The 21,606-nt window shown below is 38.7% G+C and overlaps 1 protein-coding gene across 1 annotated transcript in view; it reads right to left on the reverse strand.

Moving 5' to 3' along the window:
* CSMD2 (CUB and Sushi multiple domains 2) overlaps window positions 1–21,606 on the reverse strand; it is a 356,715-nt gene that overhangs the window by 55,797 nt on the left and 279,312 nt on the right. Inside the window, exons 39-46 of the mRNA XM_039329926.1 lie at window positions 19,252–19,440; window positions 17,995–18,172; window positions 16,699–16,844; window positions 15,797–15,877; window positions 13,861–13,974; window positions 12,862–13,050; window positions 10,519–10,665; window positions 5,993–6,181 (exon numbers count right to left, since the gene is read on the reverse strand). Coding sequence (XP_039185860.1) covers window positions 5,993–6,181; window positions 10,519–10,665; window positions 12,862–13,050; window positions 13,861–13,974; window positions 15,797–15,877; window positions 16,699–16,844; window positions 17,995–18,172; window positions 19,252–19,440 — 1,233 coding nt within the window. The remainder of the gene's footprint in view (window positions 1–5,992; window positions 6,182–10,518; window positions 10,666–12,861; window positions 13,051–13,860; window positions 13,975–15,796; window positions 15,878–16,698; window positions 16,845–17,994; window positions 18,173–19,251; window positions 19,441–21,606) is intronic.

The following is a 21,606-nucleotide window of genomic DNA, read 5'->3' on the forward strand; positions in this document are numbered from 1 at the left end:
CTCACTTAGCAATATAAATTCTAGGCTCAGTTGTGGTTGTAAGTTGAGGAGTACCTGTACGGTGGAGAGCAAATACGAGGCAAACAAGAAAATTCTGCAGGACGGAGAAGAATGGGCAAGAGGGAAATTTTTTAAAAGAGGCAAACTAAGAATTCATCACACATCTCCAATGTCCCCTCTCTCCAGCCATTAAGTTCAGTTTTATCAGATGTGCTAAAGATCATGGGAAATCAAGAATGACATTGGCCTGCACAAAAAAGACAATGTAGTTTGTCATTCCAGGCTTTTATTAGAAGTGAGAGAATGAACGTCTCAGCTGCTGGAGCTTTAATGAAAACCAGCAAAAGGGGAGTTTACCTAACCAGCGAAAAGTGAAATGTCTGCCAGCATTTCTATCCCATCTGCCTCCCACCAAGAGGAAATGAATTCAACATCAGAAAAGAGCAAGCCTTATCTTGAAGCCAAAGAGAAATTCTTTAAATAACAGCCCCCAGGTTGTTGACAGCCAGACTTGGATATTCAGAGAGGATTTGGGGGTCTAGTAATCTTATGGACAAACTATTTGAAAGAAGAATTTGTTGCACTTTCCTCCAGAGTCTGTCTTGATGTGCCTGACTCACTTCTCTCCTACAGTGTAAACATTCCAGATTTTTATTGGGATTTTGATTAACAAAGACTCTCAGTCCTTTGGAGTTATTCCTTTTCTGGCACTCATTACTTTTAAACTCACTTTAGATATTGGGGTGTTTGTTTATTTTTGCTGCAAAAGTTCTGAGATAGATAGATAGATAGATAGAGATAGCTAGCTAGCTAGCTAGCTAGATACTGTAGATGATAGATAGATAGATAGGTAGATAGATAGATAGATAGATAGATAGATAGATAGATAGATAGATAGATAGATAGATAGATAGATAGATACTGTAATAATAATAATAGTAGTAGTAGTAAAGTTGGAAGGGACCTTGGAGGTCATCTAGTCCAACCCCCTGCTCGGGCAGGAAACCCTACACCATTTCGGACAAATGGCTGTCCAGTCTCTTCTTAAAAACTTCCAGTGTTGGAGCATTTACCACTTCTGGAGGCAGGTTGTTCCACTGGTTTAATTGTTCTCACTGTCAGGAAGTTTCTCCTTAGTTCTAGGTTGCTTCTCTCCTTGATTAGTTTCCACCCGTTGCTTCTTGTCCTGCCTTCAGGTGCTTTGGAAAATAGCTTAATTCCCTCTTCTTTATGGCAGCCCCTGAGATATTGGAATATGCTATCATGTCCCCCCTTGTCCTTCTCTTCGTTAAACTAGACATACCCAATTTAGCAACCGTTCCTTATATGTTTTAGCCTCCAGTCCCCTAATCATCTTTGTTGCTCTTCTCTGTACTCTTTCTAGAGTCTCAACATCTTTTTTACATCGTGGTGACCAAAACTGGATGCAGTATTCCAAGTGTGGCCTTACCAAGGCATTGAAGAGTGGTATTAATACTTCACATGATCTTGATTCTATCCTCTGTTAATGCAGCCTAGCACTGTGTTGGCCTTTTTGGCAGCTGTAGATGATAGATAGATAGATAGATAGATAGATAGATAGATAGATAGATAGATAGATAGATAGATCTACTTATACCATTTTATAAAATATATTAGTCAGGAAAGGTGCGTCTTAACCGTCTTTAAACATCTGGCATGCTTGCATTTAAAATCTTGCAGCAGTCTTCATCTGGATAATTTCTATGAATCTTATGTCAATATACAGCCTAGTTAGTCCTAATGTAGTTCTGCTCAGACCAGCTGCAATTTACCCAGAGCTCCTTAAATAACTAGAGAAGGCCCTTAACTTCTATCTACTTTGCTTCTAGTACAGATGGCCAGGCAGGAATGGACTCAGTTACAAGTTCTTGGATTTAGCAAATGGTTCCTCAAACAAGATGGGAACATCTCTTGTGCTCTTTTGCATCAAAGCACCATTCTAATTTGGAGCATTTAGAATCCTTTTGCAGAATACAGCAGGATGGAATCTTTACAACCATGAAACAGAACATCTGTTATTTTACAGATTAGATTGGTGATTTAAGAGGATAATTTGGGAGCATCATCCAAAACGGAGGCAGAGAGACTGAACACAATCATTTGGATTATTAAAGAAGAATAGGCATTTGCCATTTGTTTTTACATTAGGGTTTATGATCATCCATTAAAAAGTATTGGCATTTTAAGTTGAGCTTATCTATGTAGATGCTTGTATTTATCAGCTCCAGCATGCAAAGAAAATGGAAGAAGATTGAACAAAACAGTAGAGCATCAGCAAAATGTTCACGCTAAAGGAACATCATTACAAGTAGTCCTCAATTTATGTCCATGACTGGGCCCAGAATTACACTCCTAATTTTACTGCTGTTGTAAGTCAAGGCACCCATGTGCCTTTTTTGTGGCAGTCGTTAAGTGAACCCATTCATTTAACTGAGGTTTTTGCCAAATAGCAGCAAAAAATATTGCAAATTGCTATGATGTGAGCGTGGAACCTGTAACTGTTATAAAGCCTGACCCACCTGACACGCGGTCATGTAACCATGGGGTGTGTCTGACCATTGACAATGATTGGGAGTGCTTTATGGGCCACAAAGCACCCATCTTGTGGCCTTCCTGATTTTGAATGTCCCAAAGATGCTTTTTCAAAAAGGCAACCAGACTTGGTTTTTCCTTGAAGATGTGTTGTTTCTCTTCCAAGAAGCTTCTTTTGCAAATAACTGCAAAAAAATCTAAATCCTTCCATCCTCCGCCATTCAGTCAGAATGGTAGAAGCTTCTTGGATGAGAAATGAAATGTTTTCAAGGAAAAACAAAGTCCAGTTGCCTTCTGAAAAAGCACTATGGGGAGAACCATGACCTGGATGACTGAGAACCTCCATAGATTAATTTTGAATGGTTGTAAAACAACCAATCATGAAGCAAGGACTCTGCCTATATGACTTTTGACAAAGAATTGCCAGGAAATGTTTGTGTCAACGCTGCAAATATTGTATATTCTTGCTTTTGACAATAGGCAGAATTGTCTGGTAATTATGGGGTTAATACAGAGCAGAAGGGGGGTTGGGGGTAAAGCCCGGGAAAGAAAGAGGAAGAAAACATTGACCTTCACACTAATTGGATAATGTGAGATATGACGGCTAATTTAGGGAGGGAACATGCTGATAATTTAACTGCTCAGAGGAAGACTACTTAGATCCTAGCATCTCTCCGTTGTGCCTGTGCGGACATTTTGATTCGATAAAAGACTTTTAGGAAAATAAACGCCTGGAAGTTCTTTGACGTGTTTCATTAGTCGGAACCATAACAGTTTGATGCTACTTCATGTTTCTTGGCATTAATATATTTCAACAAGCATGCTTGAGGAAAAACATCCAGAACTAAACGCATTGATTTACCAGTTCATTAAGACCTTGACTCCCTCAGCCTCAAATGAGTTTACAAGGGCAGCAAAGAACTTTACATCTGATTGTGGAAACCTGAAAGCAGATACTGTTTAAAGAATCAGAGGATGCAGGTTCCTGACAGATGCTAAGACAAAGAGTGGCTAGAGGTCAAGGGAAGCAATAAAAGACCAACGAAGTCTGTTTTGGAAATTGCTCAGAGAAGCAAAGAGGTGGGGGCTGGCTGGCTAGCAGGAACCCAAACAAATCATTCTGCCTCATTGAACCCCAAGGAGCAAGGCTATTATTACAAATGAATCTGCTTTAAATGAAGCATAAGTAAGTCTAATCAGACAATCTCCCATCTTTCCCCCCCTTCCTTAACTGTCTTCCCATCACAGCCTGGATTTCAATGGTGGCAAGAGGTTTACAGGGAACATTCTTTCAGATTTATTCAACCCTGCCAGGTCTCAGATTAATGATGGGGTTGTTTGCAGCAAGTGGCACCTCACATCTTTTGTTGGAGCTGTGTTACATATTTGGAGAGAAGGCAGGCATCTGGATCAGTGGTGGGATTCCAATATGTGAACAACCAGTTCTCTGTGTGAATGCCGTTTCTGGAATTCCATTCTGGACCTGGGCAACAAAACAATTAGCTACCGGTTCTGCTGAACTGGTGCGAACCGGCTGAATCCCACCACTGATCTGGATATGATTTTTAAAGGGGAAAAAATAATGCATCATTATGGGGTTCAAAAATACAAAGTAGCTGGGGTTCACAGACAGCTCTAAGACAAAATATGGCTGGTCTGGTTTGTGAACCCAGATGCTGGACTTTGTTAATTGGGGTTTATGGCTAACTCTTCCAAGTGAACCACAGCCATTGTGGTTTATTCAGAAAAAAAATGTGATCTAAATTAATGGATTGATAGATCTAATGTTCCTGAACATGATACCAGATGTAATTGTGACTATAAATACTGAAATTCTAAAGGTTGAGTAGAAATGGTCTGGTTGTTTGGATCCCTAACATTCATGCTAATGCCTCTGAAGTTGTCCTTGTGTCATAAACCAGGGCCTCAGTCTCTTATTCCCCAAGCAATTGTAGGAACCTTTAAAATAAAATAATAATAATAATCATGGATCATCAATCTTTTGTCCATTCATTTACCTTATGAAGAAACTGATATTAGTGCAATTGTGTAGGTGTCGTGATTCAAGTTACCTAGCCATAGTTTAACATTTCAGTACCACCCCGTGAAGAAGTATGACCTATGAATGGTCAATAGGCTGAAGGACACTCAGAGACACTTCTGGAAGAGAACAATCAAACTCAAGTTGCTGCAGACAATGAGCAAAATGTGCTTCTTGTTCCCTTCACCCGGTGCAGCAGCTAATAAAGCAAAATAAATAAAATGCACCGTCCTATATTTGTCATCTCCACAGGAATATCTGCTAAAACTTTCCTCATTTTTCAAAACAATATCTGCATGGTGCTAAAAGCTCTTTAATTATGGAGTCCTTGGTGTTCTCTGAGCTTGATTGTTTGCTGAAGAGGTTATCTAGTTGGGTAGTGAAATATCTGCAAGCAAATATGAGAGCACCATGGACTCCACCAGCTCAACCTTCAGCTACAGATAGTCCCTTCTATTGGTACTCTTTAATTATTAACCCAGGGCATCCATAGTCTTTCTTGGATGCCCTGGGTTCCACCCAGTAAAATTAGCTGACTCTTCATTCCAGAACACAATGATAATTAATTCCTGCTTTTGCAAGTAGAGACATATTGCACTGGTGGGTTTTAATGTGCAGCTTCTGGTGGGTTTTGAAAATTATAGTTGCCATGACAACCTCAGGTGTGCTGACTAGGCTGAACTGCTTCTTTCACCAGATCTCTCTTCCCTTCTTAGTTCTCCTCTTTCAAGGAGAAAGGGGTATTATTAGTTAAGACTTGCATAGCTCAGCTCTGCTCAGATAATTGGTGCAAAGTTCACCAGAAAGACCTGGTGACAGTTAAAGACTAGCTTAATTCTGCTCCATTTTGGAAGACTCCAAGGAATTACAAAGAACTCTTTTAGGCTTTATCCAAAGCTTTCTGCTGGGGATGAAGCCACACTTAGTTTTAGGTTTCCTTTCGATGGGTAGTTTTGGGGAAAGCTGGGCGATCCTGCAACAATTTTGCAAACACACAATTTTATGTGCCTTCCCCTCAAATTAGAAAACAAATGTTTCTGATGCCAAGTTTCATGGTGACAGAGACCATTGGAAACAAGACACAAAGTCCAATGGGTGGTCAAATTATCCACTCAACTAACATAATAGGGAACCACTGAATATGTCAGAGCAGATGCAAAAATAACAGAAAGAGGAAAAATCAACTACTCCAATACAGAGAAGGAGAAAAACAGTCTTGCCTAAGTTAAATTCTAATATTGGGGACATATAACATTTGTGCAACATTTTGGATATTAGGATAGCCAGCCCTTTTAGACCTTACATTACTGTAACACCCAGCCTGTTGCAAGACAGGGTAGGATAAATGTTCAGATAAACAACAGGAAAGTATACAGTTGTCGTTTGTCTCCTGCACACCTTGACACAGAGGAATGGCTTTGTTCCAGTGGTGGTAACCCTGGGGGTGTCTCGAGCACGTTGAAAAGCTGTGGCCAACGAGGCGGTAGCCGGTGTCACAACCGAACCAAATGGTGCTTCCTGGCTGCAGGCCGGAGTGGCTGAGGATAGAGCCATGGAGAGGTGCTGGAGGGAGGCTGCAATAAGGGGCTAGACAAGTGGGAGGAAAACATACATATGCATATACTCAGAAGCATGGAACATCATGCAATTACAGGTGAAGGGAAATGGCTCTGCTCACATCCACTCCTTTTTTTCTCTACCTTTCTCAATCCTCTGACTTTCTAACCCTTCAGAGTGCAAATAATTTGGGACTCTAAAAAGCAAACTGGAATTATAAAGCCAGCCACAATGATCTCAGTGGAATAAAGTTCCTGTTGTTTGCTCAGCAAAAAAATAAAATAAAACATAATTTCTTCCAGTTAAACATTCATTCATTAATAGAATAACACCATTAATGTTTTTAGGGCACATTTAGGCATGTCCCTGCCTCAGTTTGGATTGCTTTTCATTAAGTAATTAAAAAAATTACTTTTTGCTAAGAATGGCTTGTTTAATTTTGAGGGACTCTTTGCCAAACCTTTCATAATTGCTTTTATAAAGATGGAATAATTAAAGTTCATGTGAAATCAGGACCAGGATAAAACATCCACCATGAAAATGTTAATGGTGAAATGATTGCTGTTTCTCTTCTGGGAAATTTAGAAAAACTATTACAGGTTCTTCTTTCACCATACAAAGGTAGTAAATGCAAAATAAATGAAAAATAGATTCATATATTGTTCTATGCTTGTTTATGAAATTTTCAGTAGCAGCTTCTCTTCATGTGTTCTGAAAATGATAAAAACAAGTCCTTTTTTGAGAACAATGGGGCAGGAAGATGCTTTTATTAACAGTATTTAAGAGGTCTATTGATTATAATTGTTTTATTGTACTTTAAAAAAACCAATATAATAAAATACATAAACAGAACGATAGAAAATAAGTAAAGAGAAAAGGAATAAATCATATGTGTATGTCTTCCACACTTTTCCTATTTTTTTTGTCTATTTTTCCCCAACCTCTTTATTCCACTTAAACCCAATTTGTTATTTCTTCTTTCAGCAAAATATTTCCAGTCATTCAAAAAACAAAACAAACAAAAAAACAAAAACAAAACTTAACGGTTCTTTTATTGCAATTTTTTTTTTTTTTTTTTTATTGAAATTTTTCAAAAGTTTTACAAATAAAAATCCACCCCCCCCTCCCCAACCACCCCACCCCCCCCCCGACTTCCCAGAACTGAATATAGGATTATTTAACAAATATTTTAAAAATAACATTTGCAATTTATAAAATAATTAATAATAATAATAAAAATCACAGTAATAATATATATAGAAATAATATACATAACATAAACTTTAAAATGAATAATATATACTAAAAAAGAAAAAAAAATAAAAAATAAAAAGAGAAGAGAGAGAGAGAAAGAAGAAAGAAGAAAGTAGACGAAAAATAAAGCATATATATATATAAAAAAAAAAAAATATATGAATAATAATACATTAAAAATGTATATATATAAAAAAGAAAAAGAAGAAAGAAAGAAAAAAAAAACAATCATTACAAATTATAAAAAGGCTAAATAATATTTTTCCATATCCAAATTATGTTGTATAAAATTTATCCATTTTTCCCATACCGCAAAAAATTTTTCTTGAGATTGCTCCTTTAAGAAAGCCGAAATCTTTGCCATTTCTGCCAAATACGAAACTTTATGAAACCATTCTTGTAAAGTAGGCAAAGATTCCTTCTTCCAATATTGTCCTATTAACAACCTAGCGGCTGTAATCAAATTTAACATCAATATAACCTCCTTAGCATCACAGTCAATAACAATACCTAGTAAAAATAATTGCGGAGTAAATTTTACCCTTCTTTTAAAAATTCTTTGAATATTCCACCATATCTTAATCCAAAAAGCTTTTATATGCTTACACGTCCACCAAATATGGTAATAGGTAGCATCCAAATATCCACATCTCCAGCATTTCGGCTGTAGATTAGGGTACATAATGGACATTTTCTTTGGGTCAAGGTGCCATCTATAAAACATCTTATAAAAATTCTCTCTTAAATTTTGCGCTTGTGTGAATTTAACATTTCTTATCCAAATAAGTTCCCAAGTATCCATTGAAATCGTTTCACCAATATTCTGTGCCCATTTAATCATACAATCTTTAACTAGTTCAAGTTCTGAATCTAATTCCACTAAAACCCCATAACCTCTCTTAATATGGGTTGGCCTTTGATCTCTTACTTGTTTTAAAAAAATTCCATCTTCTCTAAGCCAGCCCATTTTACAATCCATCTTCCATCTATCCACTATTTGTCTATATTGGAACCATGAATAAGTTAAGTTTTCATGTGTTAATTCTTCCAAAGATTAAACAAAAAACAAAAACAAAACTTAACGGTTCTTTTATTGCAATTTTATGGATTAAGTTTAGTTTAGTTATTGGAAGCCACCTCAGATCACACAAATATGCAGGATCCAAAGGAGTGTAGACAAGAAAAAAATGTAGCTCCCATTCTTTAAAATGCATTCTTAGTGGGTTGTTTTGTGGCAATGGTTGGGAAACAAATAAGAGTAATAAGAAGCAAAGGTCAATTTTTCTCATTTCCTTCAATCTATGCCTCCACTTCAGTTTTTTATAGATGTAGAGCAGTGTTCCTCAACCTTAGCAACTCTAAGATATGTTAGCTTGAACCTCCAGAATTCAAATAATAACAGGGAACTTACAGTATTTGCTACAACTGATGTGTTGTGAACAGTTATATATTTTAAATCTACAACTTGAATTCATATGTCAGATTTAGGAAAAAATGCACTTAATGGCATGAATCTATATATCAGCCTTCCCCAACTGCCATCTGCTGTTATTATTATTGATCATTGCACAGTCAGCCAGATGTTCAGATCGGGTTTGGCAGATCCTTACCAAGGACCTGGGATAGGCAGATGTGGATGTTTGATGGTGTTGCAGATATCGTCACAGGATGGAAACTTTTCCGAGTAAGGAAAAGGATGGAGGCTGTCCTCGCCTTTTGCAATTGACTGATGGCAAATTTGTTAATGCCAATGGTGCTCCAGTTGTTTTGGGATTGCACCCAAGGCACCTATTAGTATTGGTGCTACCCTTGCTTGCCTTTGCCACAGTCATTCTATTTCTATTTGCAGGTCTTTGTATTTTGTTATCTTATCCAGTTCTTTCTCTTCTATTCTGCGGTCTCCAGGCACTGCCACATCCACTACCCAGACTTTTTTGTCTTTCTTATCAACAATTGTTCAGTCTGGGGTCTTATGTGGCAGGTCCCTGTTTGAATTCTAAAGTCCCAGAGCAATTTAACTTTTTCATTTTCTATGAAATTATTATCAATTATTGATTATCGATGATCAATGATCAATGATCAATTACCAATTATTATCAGTGCAATGTGAAGTCACAGATGCCAGTTTTTAGCTGGTATTAGACTTCATAGCATTGAGCATTGAGTTTTTCTCAGGAACCTATGATGTCAAAATAATATCAGTGTACTATATGTGAGAATTTAAGCAGTGTGGCTTTTTGCAACTGACAGATGGAAATTTTGTCAATTTGCAGATTTTCTAAGTGCCACCCAAGAATTATTTGGTATGGCACCTATAATTATTTCACAGTTATGTCATCTCCATATGACCATGAAACAATGGTTCCCAATTATAAACCAACATTGTATTTCAGATGGATCAAAATAATTTCCTTGGAGAATGACAATGTCTGCCAGCAGAGCACTTCTCTAGAATTTAGCTATGCAACCAATGATTATTCCCCGAACAACAATAACCTCAGTTTAGTCATATTGAAATAAACCACATTATTTCTTTTTTCGCAATTCTCACTTTAAGAAAGTATGATCCACGGCGCAGAAAGTTTTATGGTGAACTGAAAAGCTGGATTGTAGTGTTTATAAAATTAAAAAGTTGCACACAAAATTAGTTGACCAGCAATAAATAACGGATTTGGGGTTTACGCACCACAGTATTACTTCGAGATTAGCATGGTGCATTCTTTCTCAATGAGCCTATAATTAATAATAAACACCCTTCGCTAAATTAATTACAGCAAAAAGTGCAAGCCGTAACCCTGAATGTGAATCCATTTACAGCACAATTTAGTTCATGCTTATTCAGAAGCAAATTGCATTAATCCAAGACTTCAGACTCAGTGACCGAAAGGATGTGTGAAAGGAAGGAATTAATTAAACAACAAAAGCAAAGCAAACAATTTTTTTTTTTAAAAAAAATCCCAAACAGGTTGGGTGATTTTTCTATGGGAAAACTAATGAGATTCATTTCTAGTTTCAGAATACCAGAAAAAGTAAGTCAAGAAGAAACATTTTCTCATCAGCTTACCCCTGCTTTATGCAAAGGTGATCGGACTTCTTTCACACTCCCTACTCACCCGAATATCGGATCCGGAAACCCTTCCTGCTGTAGGCGTGATCAGAGGACCAGTGGAGATATGCTCTGTTTCCTGAACTGGTCACCACCAGTGGTGCAGAGTAATTTCCACTTAGAGACAATAACAGTGGACTTTGACCTGAAGTCCCTTTAGAAACATCACAAAAATAGAGCATGAGCCAACGAAAAGCCATAACTGGATTGAACCAAAGCTTTTAAGGGGTCAGCATCCTGTTCAGCTCCTTCAGAACATAGAGAACCAGGCACAGGATACTCTATAGCCTCCCACATTTTTGGGGGGGATATCACAAACTTCCAGGTGAGATCTATCTCAACTCTGTCTCAACCTGCTTAGTTAATGAAATTCCTACGTCACTGTGCATGATTTAATATTTATTCCCAGATTTCTTAATTTATCCAGTCTCTGGTACAGTACTTCTCAATATCACCAACATTAAGATGTGTGGATTTCAAGTTGAATGTTCCTCCAGAATATTGACTAGTGAATTCTTAAAACTATAGAGCAGTGGTTCTCAACCCTTTTAATACCGCGACTCCCAACCGGTCATAAGTCGAGGACTTTCCCTGCCCGGGAGCGCCGCGCATGCATGGTGCCGCCCCCTGCGCCGGCCGAAGTATAGCAGAATGGGACTTTTGGCGGGCTCAGCAGGGCAGAGACAGCCTGGACAATTTCTATTGGCTTTTGAAAACCAATAGAATTAGACTCTATTCAAGAGAGTTTATTCTATTGGCTTTCAAAAGCCAATAGAATAAAAGGGAGTAGCACAGCTAAGGAAAAGGGGAAAAAATGGCAGACTGCGTTGTTTGGCGACCCCCGTAAAATGGTCATTTGACCCCAAATGGGGTCCCGACCCACAGGTTGAGAACCGCTGCTATAGAGGTTAAGAAAAACTGCTCAAAGAAACATGGGAATCTATTTATTTTGTCTCAGTTGTTTATTTCCTGTCTTTATCTCTCATATTTTTTTGGGGGGGGACTCAGAAGCATCGACAGAATCTCCTCTTATTTTACCTCTGCAACAATAACAAGAAATGCTGCAATAGAGAAGACTAATTTAAGATAATTAAATGAATTGTATGTACTATTTAATTTTATTTACATGTAACACACCCATTCATTTGTAAAGTTCTTTTTACATGGCTTTGGGCCATGTTGAAGAAAGGCTCCTGATGTAACATTCAAAGCATCATTTTGCACTTAGCTCAATGAAAGTTGTAGAAACCTACCTGGTGTGGATTTTTCATTACCAATTTTGCTAGCTGATAATCCCCATAAACCCCAGAGACCACTCTGGATGGGGTAAAGCTGGTTCTAGTTAAATATATCTGGGGGGGGGGGTATGGCGTTGGGAAGGTTATACAGAAGAACTGAGAGCATATAGATGATTGCAATAGCCTTCTTTTCTTATAAGTTTCCAAACCCTAGGATTCAGAAATACTGAATATAGATGTTTCTTTCAGCTGTCATAGTTGCAACAATAGCCGACAGAGCAATCCTTCCTAATCAATCTTCATAATTATGAATAAATTCATCTAGTGAAGCTAACAAAGGGCTCAGCAAGAGACCATGATTTGGCAGATAATCATTTGTGGGGGAGAATCTGGGAAGAAGGGCCCTGAAGACTAAATGCAGTTATCTCCAGCATGAAAGGGAAAAAGCACGGAAAGCAAAAGGATGAAGGAAGAGGGTACAATGGCTTGTAAGGCTGAGGACTTAACATTTTAGCTTGCAGCCTACTAAACTGTATGCCCTGGCAGGGAATCTCCAAAGTTACGTAAATATGCAGAAAGTGAAATAATATGTTCTTCTCTCCTGTCAATCACTTTAGTTGGGTGATCATGTCTTTTAGCCGCATGCAATCAGAAAAAAAAAGTTTTATTTACTCTTTGCAAGATATTTTATAATTCTATAAGCTTAGAATGCATTTTCCTCTCCCCATCTTTGGCAATTGATGTCTTATCCATGGAGGAACAGTGCACGATGCTACCAATCATATAATTCATAATTAATAATGCTGGTGGTGGCCACCTGATATTGTTTCCTCTAGCACTGATGAGGTTACTTAGTTGGGTAATCAAATGTCTGCAAGAAAACAGCCAAGCTCAGAGATCATCAAGGACCCCTCATTTCAACCCTGACCTATAAATATTCTCCTCAATTCTCTGTCTCACTGGGCCGAATTCTGGTAGCTACTGCAATGTGTAGTCCCACCCTGATCCCTCTTCTACCCCTAAAGGAAAGTATGTAGTTTAAGCAGTGTTCCTTCTGGTAATCTAGTCCCCCACCATCTCATCTCCAAAACCATCCAAACTTTATGACTCACCGTCAAATATCCCAAACTCATCATACTTCTTCTCACTCAAGAAATATTCAACGGTGAAGGTGATGTTGTACTCGGGTTCCACTGCTATCATCCAAGAGCAAGTCTGGAAGTGAGGGTAGCTGCCTGTGAAGGATGGGCTTAGGATCACTCCTGTGGAGTCACGGAGGACCTCATTCATTGGACAGTGAACTGATCGACACCAACAAAAAAAAAGCAAGGCACAGAGAGTTACTCTATGTCACTGTGAAGGAAAACTACTCTTGGGGCTGTTAACTGGGATCAGAAGATGGGAGAAATCTGGCTAACTCATCTAGCAGGTCTCCAACGAGATCGAGTGAAGATGCAGGCTAGTAAATTCCGGAAGTTAGTCCACAGTTTGGTGAAGATTGCCTGTTTTGGCTTACACTAGTTCACTCGGGCTCTATGAGAAGTCTTTCCCATCACCTATTTGACTATTTAACTGGGGGAAACAGTTCTGTTGCATCTTTCCCCAGTTAGCAATAGACCTTGCTTTCATAACTATCTCAGGATCTTTTAAAACTTAGTATACATGGGCCTCACAAACCCTCCTTGTCTATATTGGGTTTGTGAGTATGAGATGGATTGCCACATTGCTTTTGCAAAGAAAATATCATTTGCACAAATATAAACTATTGTTGCAATCAGGAAAATGATCTGTCGTGGCACCTCTGCTGTGTTTACCTTAGGTTCCCTTTCTAGAATAAAGCATGGGTCCCCTTTAGAAGACGGTGATGCAGACTGATTTATTTTTAGTCCATCATCATCATCATCATCATCGTCATCATCATCATCATCATCATCTATATTATTTTTAAAGGAACAATCTTTTTGGCACCTTTTCTTGGTGTCCACAGCATAAGTCTTAATATATCTCTTTGACTTCTTGTATATCCAATATTAAAAAGCAAGATATCCATATATTATTTATTCTCTGCTATGAGTTCTGGGATTTTTTGCACTTCCATCAAAGTGACTGACCTTCACACGTTGGGGGAGGGCCTTCGAACTGGAGGTGGGTACCAAGCCTGCATGTCAGGATCTCATTCCCAACCAAGGTGAAGCCAGGAAGACATTGATACCTAATAATATCACCTGCAGAAAGGAACGAAGAAGATGCAGGTGTGTTCCAAGAATACAAAAGAACGTATTTTGAACAAGGGTCATCAGATGGATCATGATTACAAGCGAACTAGATGTGAGGAAGGAGGTCGGGATCCCGTAAAGTTAATTGAAGTAAGGGGAGAGAAAAAAGCCCCTGAACTAAAACTGCCATTCTCAAATTGTTCTCGTGCCAAATGGGGGAAGACCATCTGCTATTAAATGAAAGCATGTATCTTTTTTCTCATGGTTCAGAAAGTCAACTTAGGGTAATGTTTCTCAACCTTGAAGATGCATGGACTTCAACTTCCAGAATTCCCCAGCTAGGAAGTTGATGGCCACACAGCTTAAAGTTGCCCAAAGTTAAAGATAAAGTTGGAAACACTACTTTAAAGTGTTAGGGATTTGAATTAGCCAAAAGACATGTCAAAGGAAGTAAGAGGTGGGGGATATCGCATAAGCCCTATCCCTGCTTCATGCTCTGGCACATTTTTATCTGATATCTTTGAAGTACACTTGACGGTGTCATTAGGGAGAAATCTTTAGCTGAGTTACTTTGCAATATTTCTCCCAGGTGTGTTGCGCTACACATCGTCAGCCAAGCCTTGTCATCTGCTACCTCCATTCTCTTGTGAATCACTTCCAGTTATCCCATTGTCCTCATTAATCTTTCAAACTCTGTACGCATCTGGTGTACAGGTAAAAGATCTACCCCTTAAGTCTGGATAAGCATACCACTCAATGCAGTGGAAGAATTCTGACTGGTAGGTAACATCTATTTTTTTAAGTTTTTAAGAAGAGACTGGACAGCCATTTGTCCGAAATGGTGTAGGGTTCGTGCCTGAGCAAGGGGTTGGACTCGATGACCTCCAAGGTCCTTTCTAACTTTATTATATTATATTATATTATTTATTTATTTGACTGACAGGCTTGCTAATTTTCTGCTTGAAGAAGAGTGAAGGTGGTGTTGTGTTCTGGTCCCACTGCTATCATTCAAAAGCAAATCTGGAAGTGAGGACAGCTTTGTTTTAAACCAAAGTGGGGTGCTCAAAATCACACACACACACCGCCTTTGACATGCAAATGAGGGTTTCAATTCAGGGACAAGCTGCTTTAGCTGCAAGATCAGGGATGAACTGTCTTAGTATGAGCTGATCTCCTAAGAGCTAATTAAACTAGGACCAGGTTAGTGCTGTATTTGGAAGGGAGACCACCAGAAAATCCAAGGGTTGTAAACTAATCCAGGAAATTTGAAAAAAAATAAAACCAAGGACAATGGAAAACAGTTGCTCTGAATATTTTCCATATTGTTGCCAGGAGTTGAGCATGCCTCAACAGGGGTTTTGTGGATTAGAATCCTATGAAGAACAACACAATTTAATATGCTGGTTCTAATGTTTCGGTGGTCTTCCTGGATCGAAGAATTCACTCCTCAGGTAAGTTTCTTATAAAAACTAACCCTGACTTTCATTTTAAGCTGTGCAGACCTTCTCCCTCTTATTCACAGCAGATAAAGGAAGTGTTAGAAAATTGTTGTGTGATTCCTTTTATGTGTTTCTAGCTGCATCCAGTAGATTCCTGGTGCTTACAATAAATAAGGAGTACATACTTCACTCTGCTAAGATGCTGAACTGTGTGTGTGGCAAGAACAGGAAAAATTATTCAATTATTTTCTTACTTATTGTAAACAAGTTATGGGTACCTATTTCAGAGATTGAATTAGGACTGGGAGGAGAATTGTGGGAACACCATCCATCCGTGATTTATATCACCTGTCTACATCCAGAAAATACTAGCAAAAACATGCATGCGATACCTATTCTGTAATCCTCATTCTCAGTGATGATTTCAGCATTAGGGACCATAGTTGGCGGTTGGCACTTAGAAAGTTGATAGGCTGGGAAGAGAAAGAAATAAATCAAATGCATGAGAGTACCAAATCTCTAGCTATGGGACTTGAATATGTATCTTTGTGTTATAGTTGCTTGGCAAAAATTGGAATCACTTGTTGAGATGGGCGGCCATATGAATTGAATGGATGAGTAAATAAATAATGAACAAAGAGAGAAGCCAGAAGCTGAATCTCTGGAAAATCAATTCCACAACAAACAGAACCTGCTCCCTGGGTGATGCTGGGGTGGATGGGGGGAAAACCAATTTTCTCCCTTTTGTAGCCTTCTGTGGTTCAACATTTTGAAGATTTGTTGGCCCTCAAGGGTATTTTTTTTTTCAGAAGAAATACATTCTTTTTTTATTCTGTAAGCCAAACATATCTCTTACTTTTTGGTTTACACCAACTACACCATTCTTCACGCAGCATTTGAATTTCTTCATGGGATGGTTCACACAACTTGATTATTGAATTAACCCATTTGCTTGATTTGCACAACACCTGGGATCTCAAGCTAAGTCAATGGGCAGAGTTAAGCTACAAAAAGCATCTCTAATCTTAACAATAATCAATGCATGCAGCCCTTGGCTTCTAATCAGTTTGATTAAGCTTTCTGTGCAAACCCACCCGTAAGGATAAGTGCTACTTATTGGTCCAAATTAGTGGGGTTTTGTTTTATGCTGCAGAGTGTGGTATGGCAGAGAAGGCACATGATAAGCCCTAGTTGAATACGTAAGCAATGTCCAATTGAACCCTCATTGCTGCATGCAACACGTTAGAAAACAAGCATGACCACAAAGCCTTGCATCACAGTGAGCTGTACCTACCATAGAAGTGGATGACAAAAAGGCCTCCATTGGCTGCATCGCTGTGAAACTTCATCAGAGCATGATTGGAAGAGCTTTGGATGACTTTCTTCACTGAGTGTCCTGTGAAAACCCCCAGCTGGGGTGCTGTCTCTTGAGAACCATCCCTGAAGAGAAAGGGAAAGAAATACAAAAGAGTAACAGAAAAGACCTGGTTAAAGAGTGGGAACATTATGGATCAGAGTTTGTACACCACCCAAGTTGTTGGCTGAAGACAATTCCAGCTGACACTTTTGAAAGGGCTGACCATCTTCTTGATGTAAGAGCCAGATGATGCTTGGAAGGCCAACCAGACACTCCCAGTGGATCAATCTAGCTGAAGGGATCCACAAAGTTCTCCTGATCTGCTCACAGGCTCCAAGATCTATCAAAGCCTCTTTTCCTATTTTCTTTCTTATTTTATTTGGAATATCTGCCTAGATATGCACTTGAAGATATCCCAATTCCCAGGCTAGAAATACAATACGTGAAAACAAGAATTTGCATATGCTGTACTTACATATATTGTAATTAAGCTTTTAGTTTGCAACAAATTGTAACTAATAGGAAAAAATACAAAATACCTATTATTTTAAATTTTACTATAAAAGGCACAATACTTTCTAAATGTTAAATAATGGAAAGACTTTATAACTGAAAGGTGCATTTGCATAATCCAACACAGAGGCTAAGTAACACAATACAACTCTTCAATGCAAAGGCAACAGTGTAGCTCTTCCTATTCATAGCTCAGTCCTTCTCTGGTCACCAGCTTGTTTCCTCTTGTCTTGGTGGATCCCCATTGGACCTCAGAGCCATGGAAATGAGAGTAGACAACAGCTGTTGTATATTGACAACAGGACATCTTTCCATGTTTCTCTATGATATCCATTTTCCAAATCAAGCAATTTTCATTACTGCCATTTCCATTATCACGATCTCCCTTCAGGATGTTCATTGCTACTTTAAAGTTCTTTAGGAAGCATACTGAAATTTTCCCTTTCCTCCAGGGGTTTAGAGGAATTTTTTTTCCAATTTGATGATGTCTTTTTGTAATATATATCTTATTGTCCTAGGTCCTCTGCCACCAAGCTTCCTAATCCCAGCTTGGGCAGTTTCCCTTGAGGTAAGTGAAAAACTGATATCTCCAGACTTCTCATGATGTGAGGATCTCTCATTGTCTCATAAGGATAAGAGAACATAGCTATGACAAGGTTCTAGCAACACTGCTGAAAAGGCTGGGCTCAGAGAGAGCCCCCAGGTCCAAATCCCACTCACCAGACAGTGATGAAGTCATTGTACGGCTCTGTTTGTAGCAAGGTAAAGTTGAGGTAGATGCCATATCCAGGTGACACCACAAATACCCACGTGCAGTCCTGGGAATTGGGATACTGATTGGGAAAGCCGGAGGAGTAGATTGTTCCATTTTGGGCAGTGATGTTTCCTCCACAGGGGACTGTATGCAATTGACCACAAAAGACATTAAGAGCTACTAAATCTCAGAATTTGCACAATAGTGGTAGTATGATTTTAGTATCATTTAATCTATTTTCAAGTCTTCCAAACAGCTATTCTCATGAGCTATACAGTGTTTCTTAATCTTGGCCACTTGAAGATGTGTGGACCTCAACTTCCAGAATTCTCTAGCCAACACTCTTCTCTGTACAAGCAACAGGGAGAGAGCATATTCAACTCAGTTGAGCAGGGAAGATTATTTAAACCTAAAACAAACCCATAACCCCTTTCAGTTTAAAGAAATCTTTTCGAAACCTGGTGATAACTGGTGCTGGCCTCCCTTGAGCACTTAACTGTGTGTTGTGGACTTTGTCAATTTGTCTGGACTGGGACAACTGTGGTTGCTAAAAAGGACTATTAGTAGAGCTCAGCATATGCAGAAGGTTACAAGTCATGGGAAGCCTTCTTCTAACAAGCCAAAGCTTCCTCAACTAAGAATGTGATGAGAAAGGAATATATGAACCTGTGGCTCAAGCAAATTTAGCAAAGTTCAGCATTACTATATTTCTATTCATACTGTTTTCTGAGGGAGCCATCAAGAACAAATATCCACGTGAAAGGAATACTGAGAGAGGCATGCAGAAGACGGAGGTGAACAGATACAACAGTCATACTCAAATTAAATCAAAGTTATGGGGAAAAAAATAGATTTGTCACTCCCTGAAGGAGCAGAAATTAAGGCCCATCAATAGTATAATTAATGGATATCTAGGTACTGTGGAAGCAATAAACTGAATTAGCAGTGGTCTACTTCTAAGTGAAACAGAAACCGATAAAAGTCAAAGACCAGCCAGTTCAGGTTTGTAGCCAGAAATGTGTAGTGGTGCTCGTGCTGAGGAATAGGGAAAATATATGTGTGGATACAAATGAATATGATGCCTCTTGACAAATACCAACAAGCCCAGTACACATTTAATATGTACGTGATATATCTTAGGTACTGTATACTAACTTAGTGTGTTCCTTTTCTCTTTTTTCCTTAATAATCCCCTACTAGGAAAATTCTCAATAAAGTCATACCTTCACACCTGGGCAATGGGTGGTCCCAGTTCCTATTGGTTCCATGTTGACAGGTTAAGACTGGTTGTCCAATCAACTGATAGCCAGGGAGGCACTCAAAGGAGATGGACTGCCCCACACTATAACCTGCTCCTCTTACAATGCCATTGGCGAAGGGTTCAGGATCTGGGCACTCCTGGAGTTCATAAGCTGGGTATCATAGAGTACAAACATAGCAATGGATTTAAAATCAGTTATTCCTTCAGAAATTTTTTACCTACAGATGTTGTCTTATAGAGAAAGACCATTAGTCAGTGTTGGAGCACATGCTCATAGTGAAGGCAGAAGAATAACAGGGATGGGAAGCACTCTGACTTGAAACCTTGAAACTTAGTTGGCAAATTGTATAGACCCACCCATATGCCTAATTTTGTTTACAATTCTTCTCTACTCAATCTCCAGGGCTTCCAATAGAGTACTCTTCTTCAGATCCCTCAAGAACTACGTTCAGTGGTCAAATATGGCTAGAGAGATCTTTTTTCCCTCCCTAAATGACCAAAGGTCTAACCTGGTATAAGGCAACTGACTTGTTTCCAATGTTCTCCCAGCTGAACCACATCTGTGGTAACTGATCTCCAATCTTTAAGCACAAACTATTTAGCAACCAAAGCTATGAAACCAAGCGGCATATGATTGAATCAGATTCTAGGTATCTGGAATCCATCCAAATATTATATAAATATAAGGACCAATAAATTGATAGACATTGTTCAAAAGTTCATCCTATCAGAGCAGTGATACATTAATAGCTATGGGAAGAGCTGCGCTGCCCCAAGGGATCAATTTCCCATGATCTATTTCTGCCAGTAGACTCATCCCGTCATATAGGCTGACTTACAAGATTAGTCTGCTCTGCCAGTCATCATCCTAGTCAGGTGAAAACACCATAGTTTTATGGTATCCTTCTACTTAGATTACTGTCGTGCATTCTGTTGTGATAATCTTGTAGAGATAGTCCTTGACTAATGATTGGACCTATCTGGAGGGTACTTCCAACCCAGATTTAAAGTTTCAATAGTCACCTTTCCTGCAATCACCTGACCATACTTCAGATGTTCAGCAACTGGATCTCATTGATGGACATTTGCACTGCCCTGTGGTCACATGACTACATTTTACAATGCTTTCACTGAAAACCAGCATTTACTTCTGGTTTCCTGCAAAATAGTGCCAATAGCAAAATATTGGTCTGCTTAATGACCACAGAATTCACTTAACAACCACAGAGTCACTTAACAACCACAGAGTCACTTAACAAACATGGTGAGCCACTTAATGAATGATTGCTGCAAAAATTGTCACAAAATCAGATCAGTCACATGCTTGACCCATTTTACGACTGTCAAGGGTTACAACTGTGATGGACAGGCTCCATTACAGTGGTAGTTCAAGGACTACTTGTAGTCAGTCCAGAAGAGACTAGTAGTCTGCCCAAAAGAGAACAGTCAGATTAATAATACAATCATACGATGTCAATATAGTAGCAACTTCACTGGGTCTCCATTTCCAAGTCCAATTTAAATTTCTGGTACTAATTGCTAAACGCGTTCACCTAAATTAAATCGTATGGATTCCATTGCGTTATCATGCTGTTCATTAATATCGTGCTGAACATTTTGATTATAAACCTGCATATAGCTGAAATAATTAAAAATGATGCCGGTTTGATATGTGTATGTGCCTGCATGGAATAAATTTGGAAAGTGGGCATGGGGAGGGATATTAAAACTGCTAGAAGACTGAGAACAAGGGGAAAACAATCTTGACTAGCATATGGCAGCACATTACAAAACAACAGACACTGGGTGTTTTGAATTTTGTTAAATCTGGAGTATTCCTTCTGTCGAGAATCACAATGAAATTCTGATTTTTTTCTTTTTGAGCTCTTTTCTCAAAACTAGCACCAGACAGAGGGATTCTCCTGCATTCTTTATTTTTAAATAGCAGTACTCATTCAGAAGAATTTGCTTTTGAAATTTATTTCAAAGGAGAAAATAACTTTTGTGGGTATTTCATGTACTTCATGTGGCTGGTTTTGCACATGTATGAATATAATTTGCTTTGTTCTCCCTAACAGTCTGAATTTTCCTGAACTTCCATTTAATCCGTAACTGGGCAGCCGTTGCTGCCAATGAAAATCCTTTCCTGTGAGGAACTACTGAAGAATTTCTGATTCCTCTAGAGAAATTTAGAGAAGCCATTCTCTGGTTCTTTACCTACAGATTTGGCGATCATTTTACAAAGCCACTCGTGCCCAACTGTACTTAAAATGTGCTTTCTTGGCTTCTCCTGACCAGGGGGCCTCCACAGCACGTG

This window comes from Crotalus tigris, unplaced genomic scaffold, assembly GCF_016545835.1.
Source record: "Crotalus tigris isolate CLP2741 ecotype Arizona unplaced genomic scaffold, ASM1654583v1 scf7180000017614.5298720, whole genome shotgun sequence".
Taxonomy (NCBI): domain Eukaryota; kingdom Metazoa; phylum Chordata; class Lepidosauria; order Squamata; family Viperidae; genus Crotalus; species Crotalus tigris.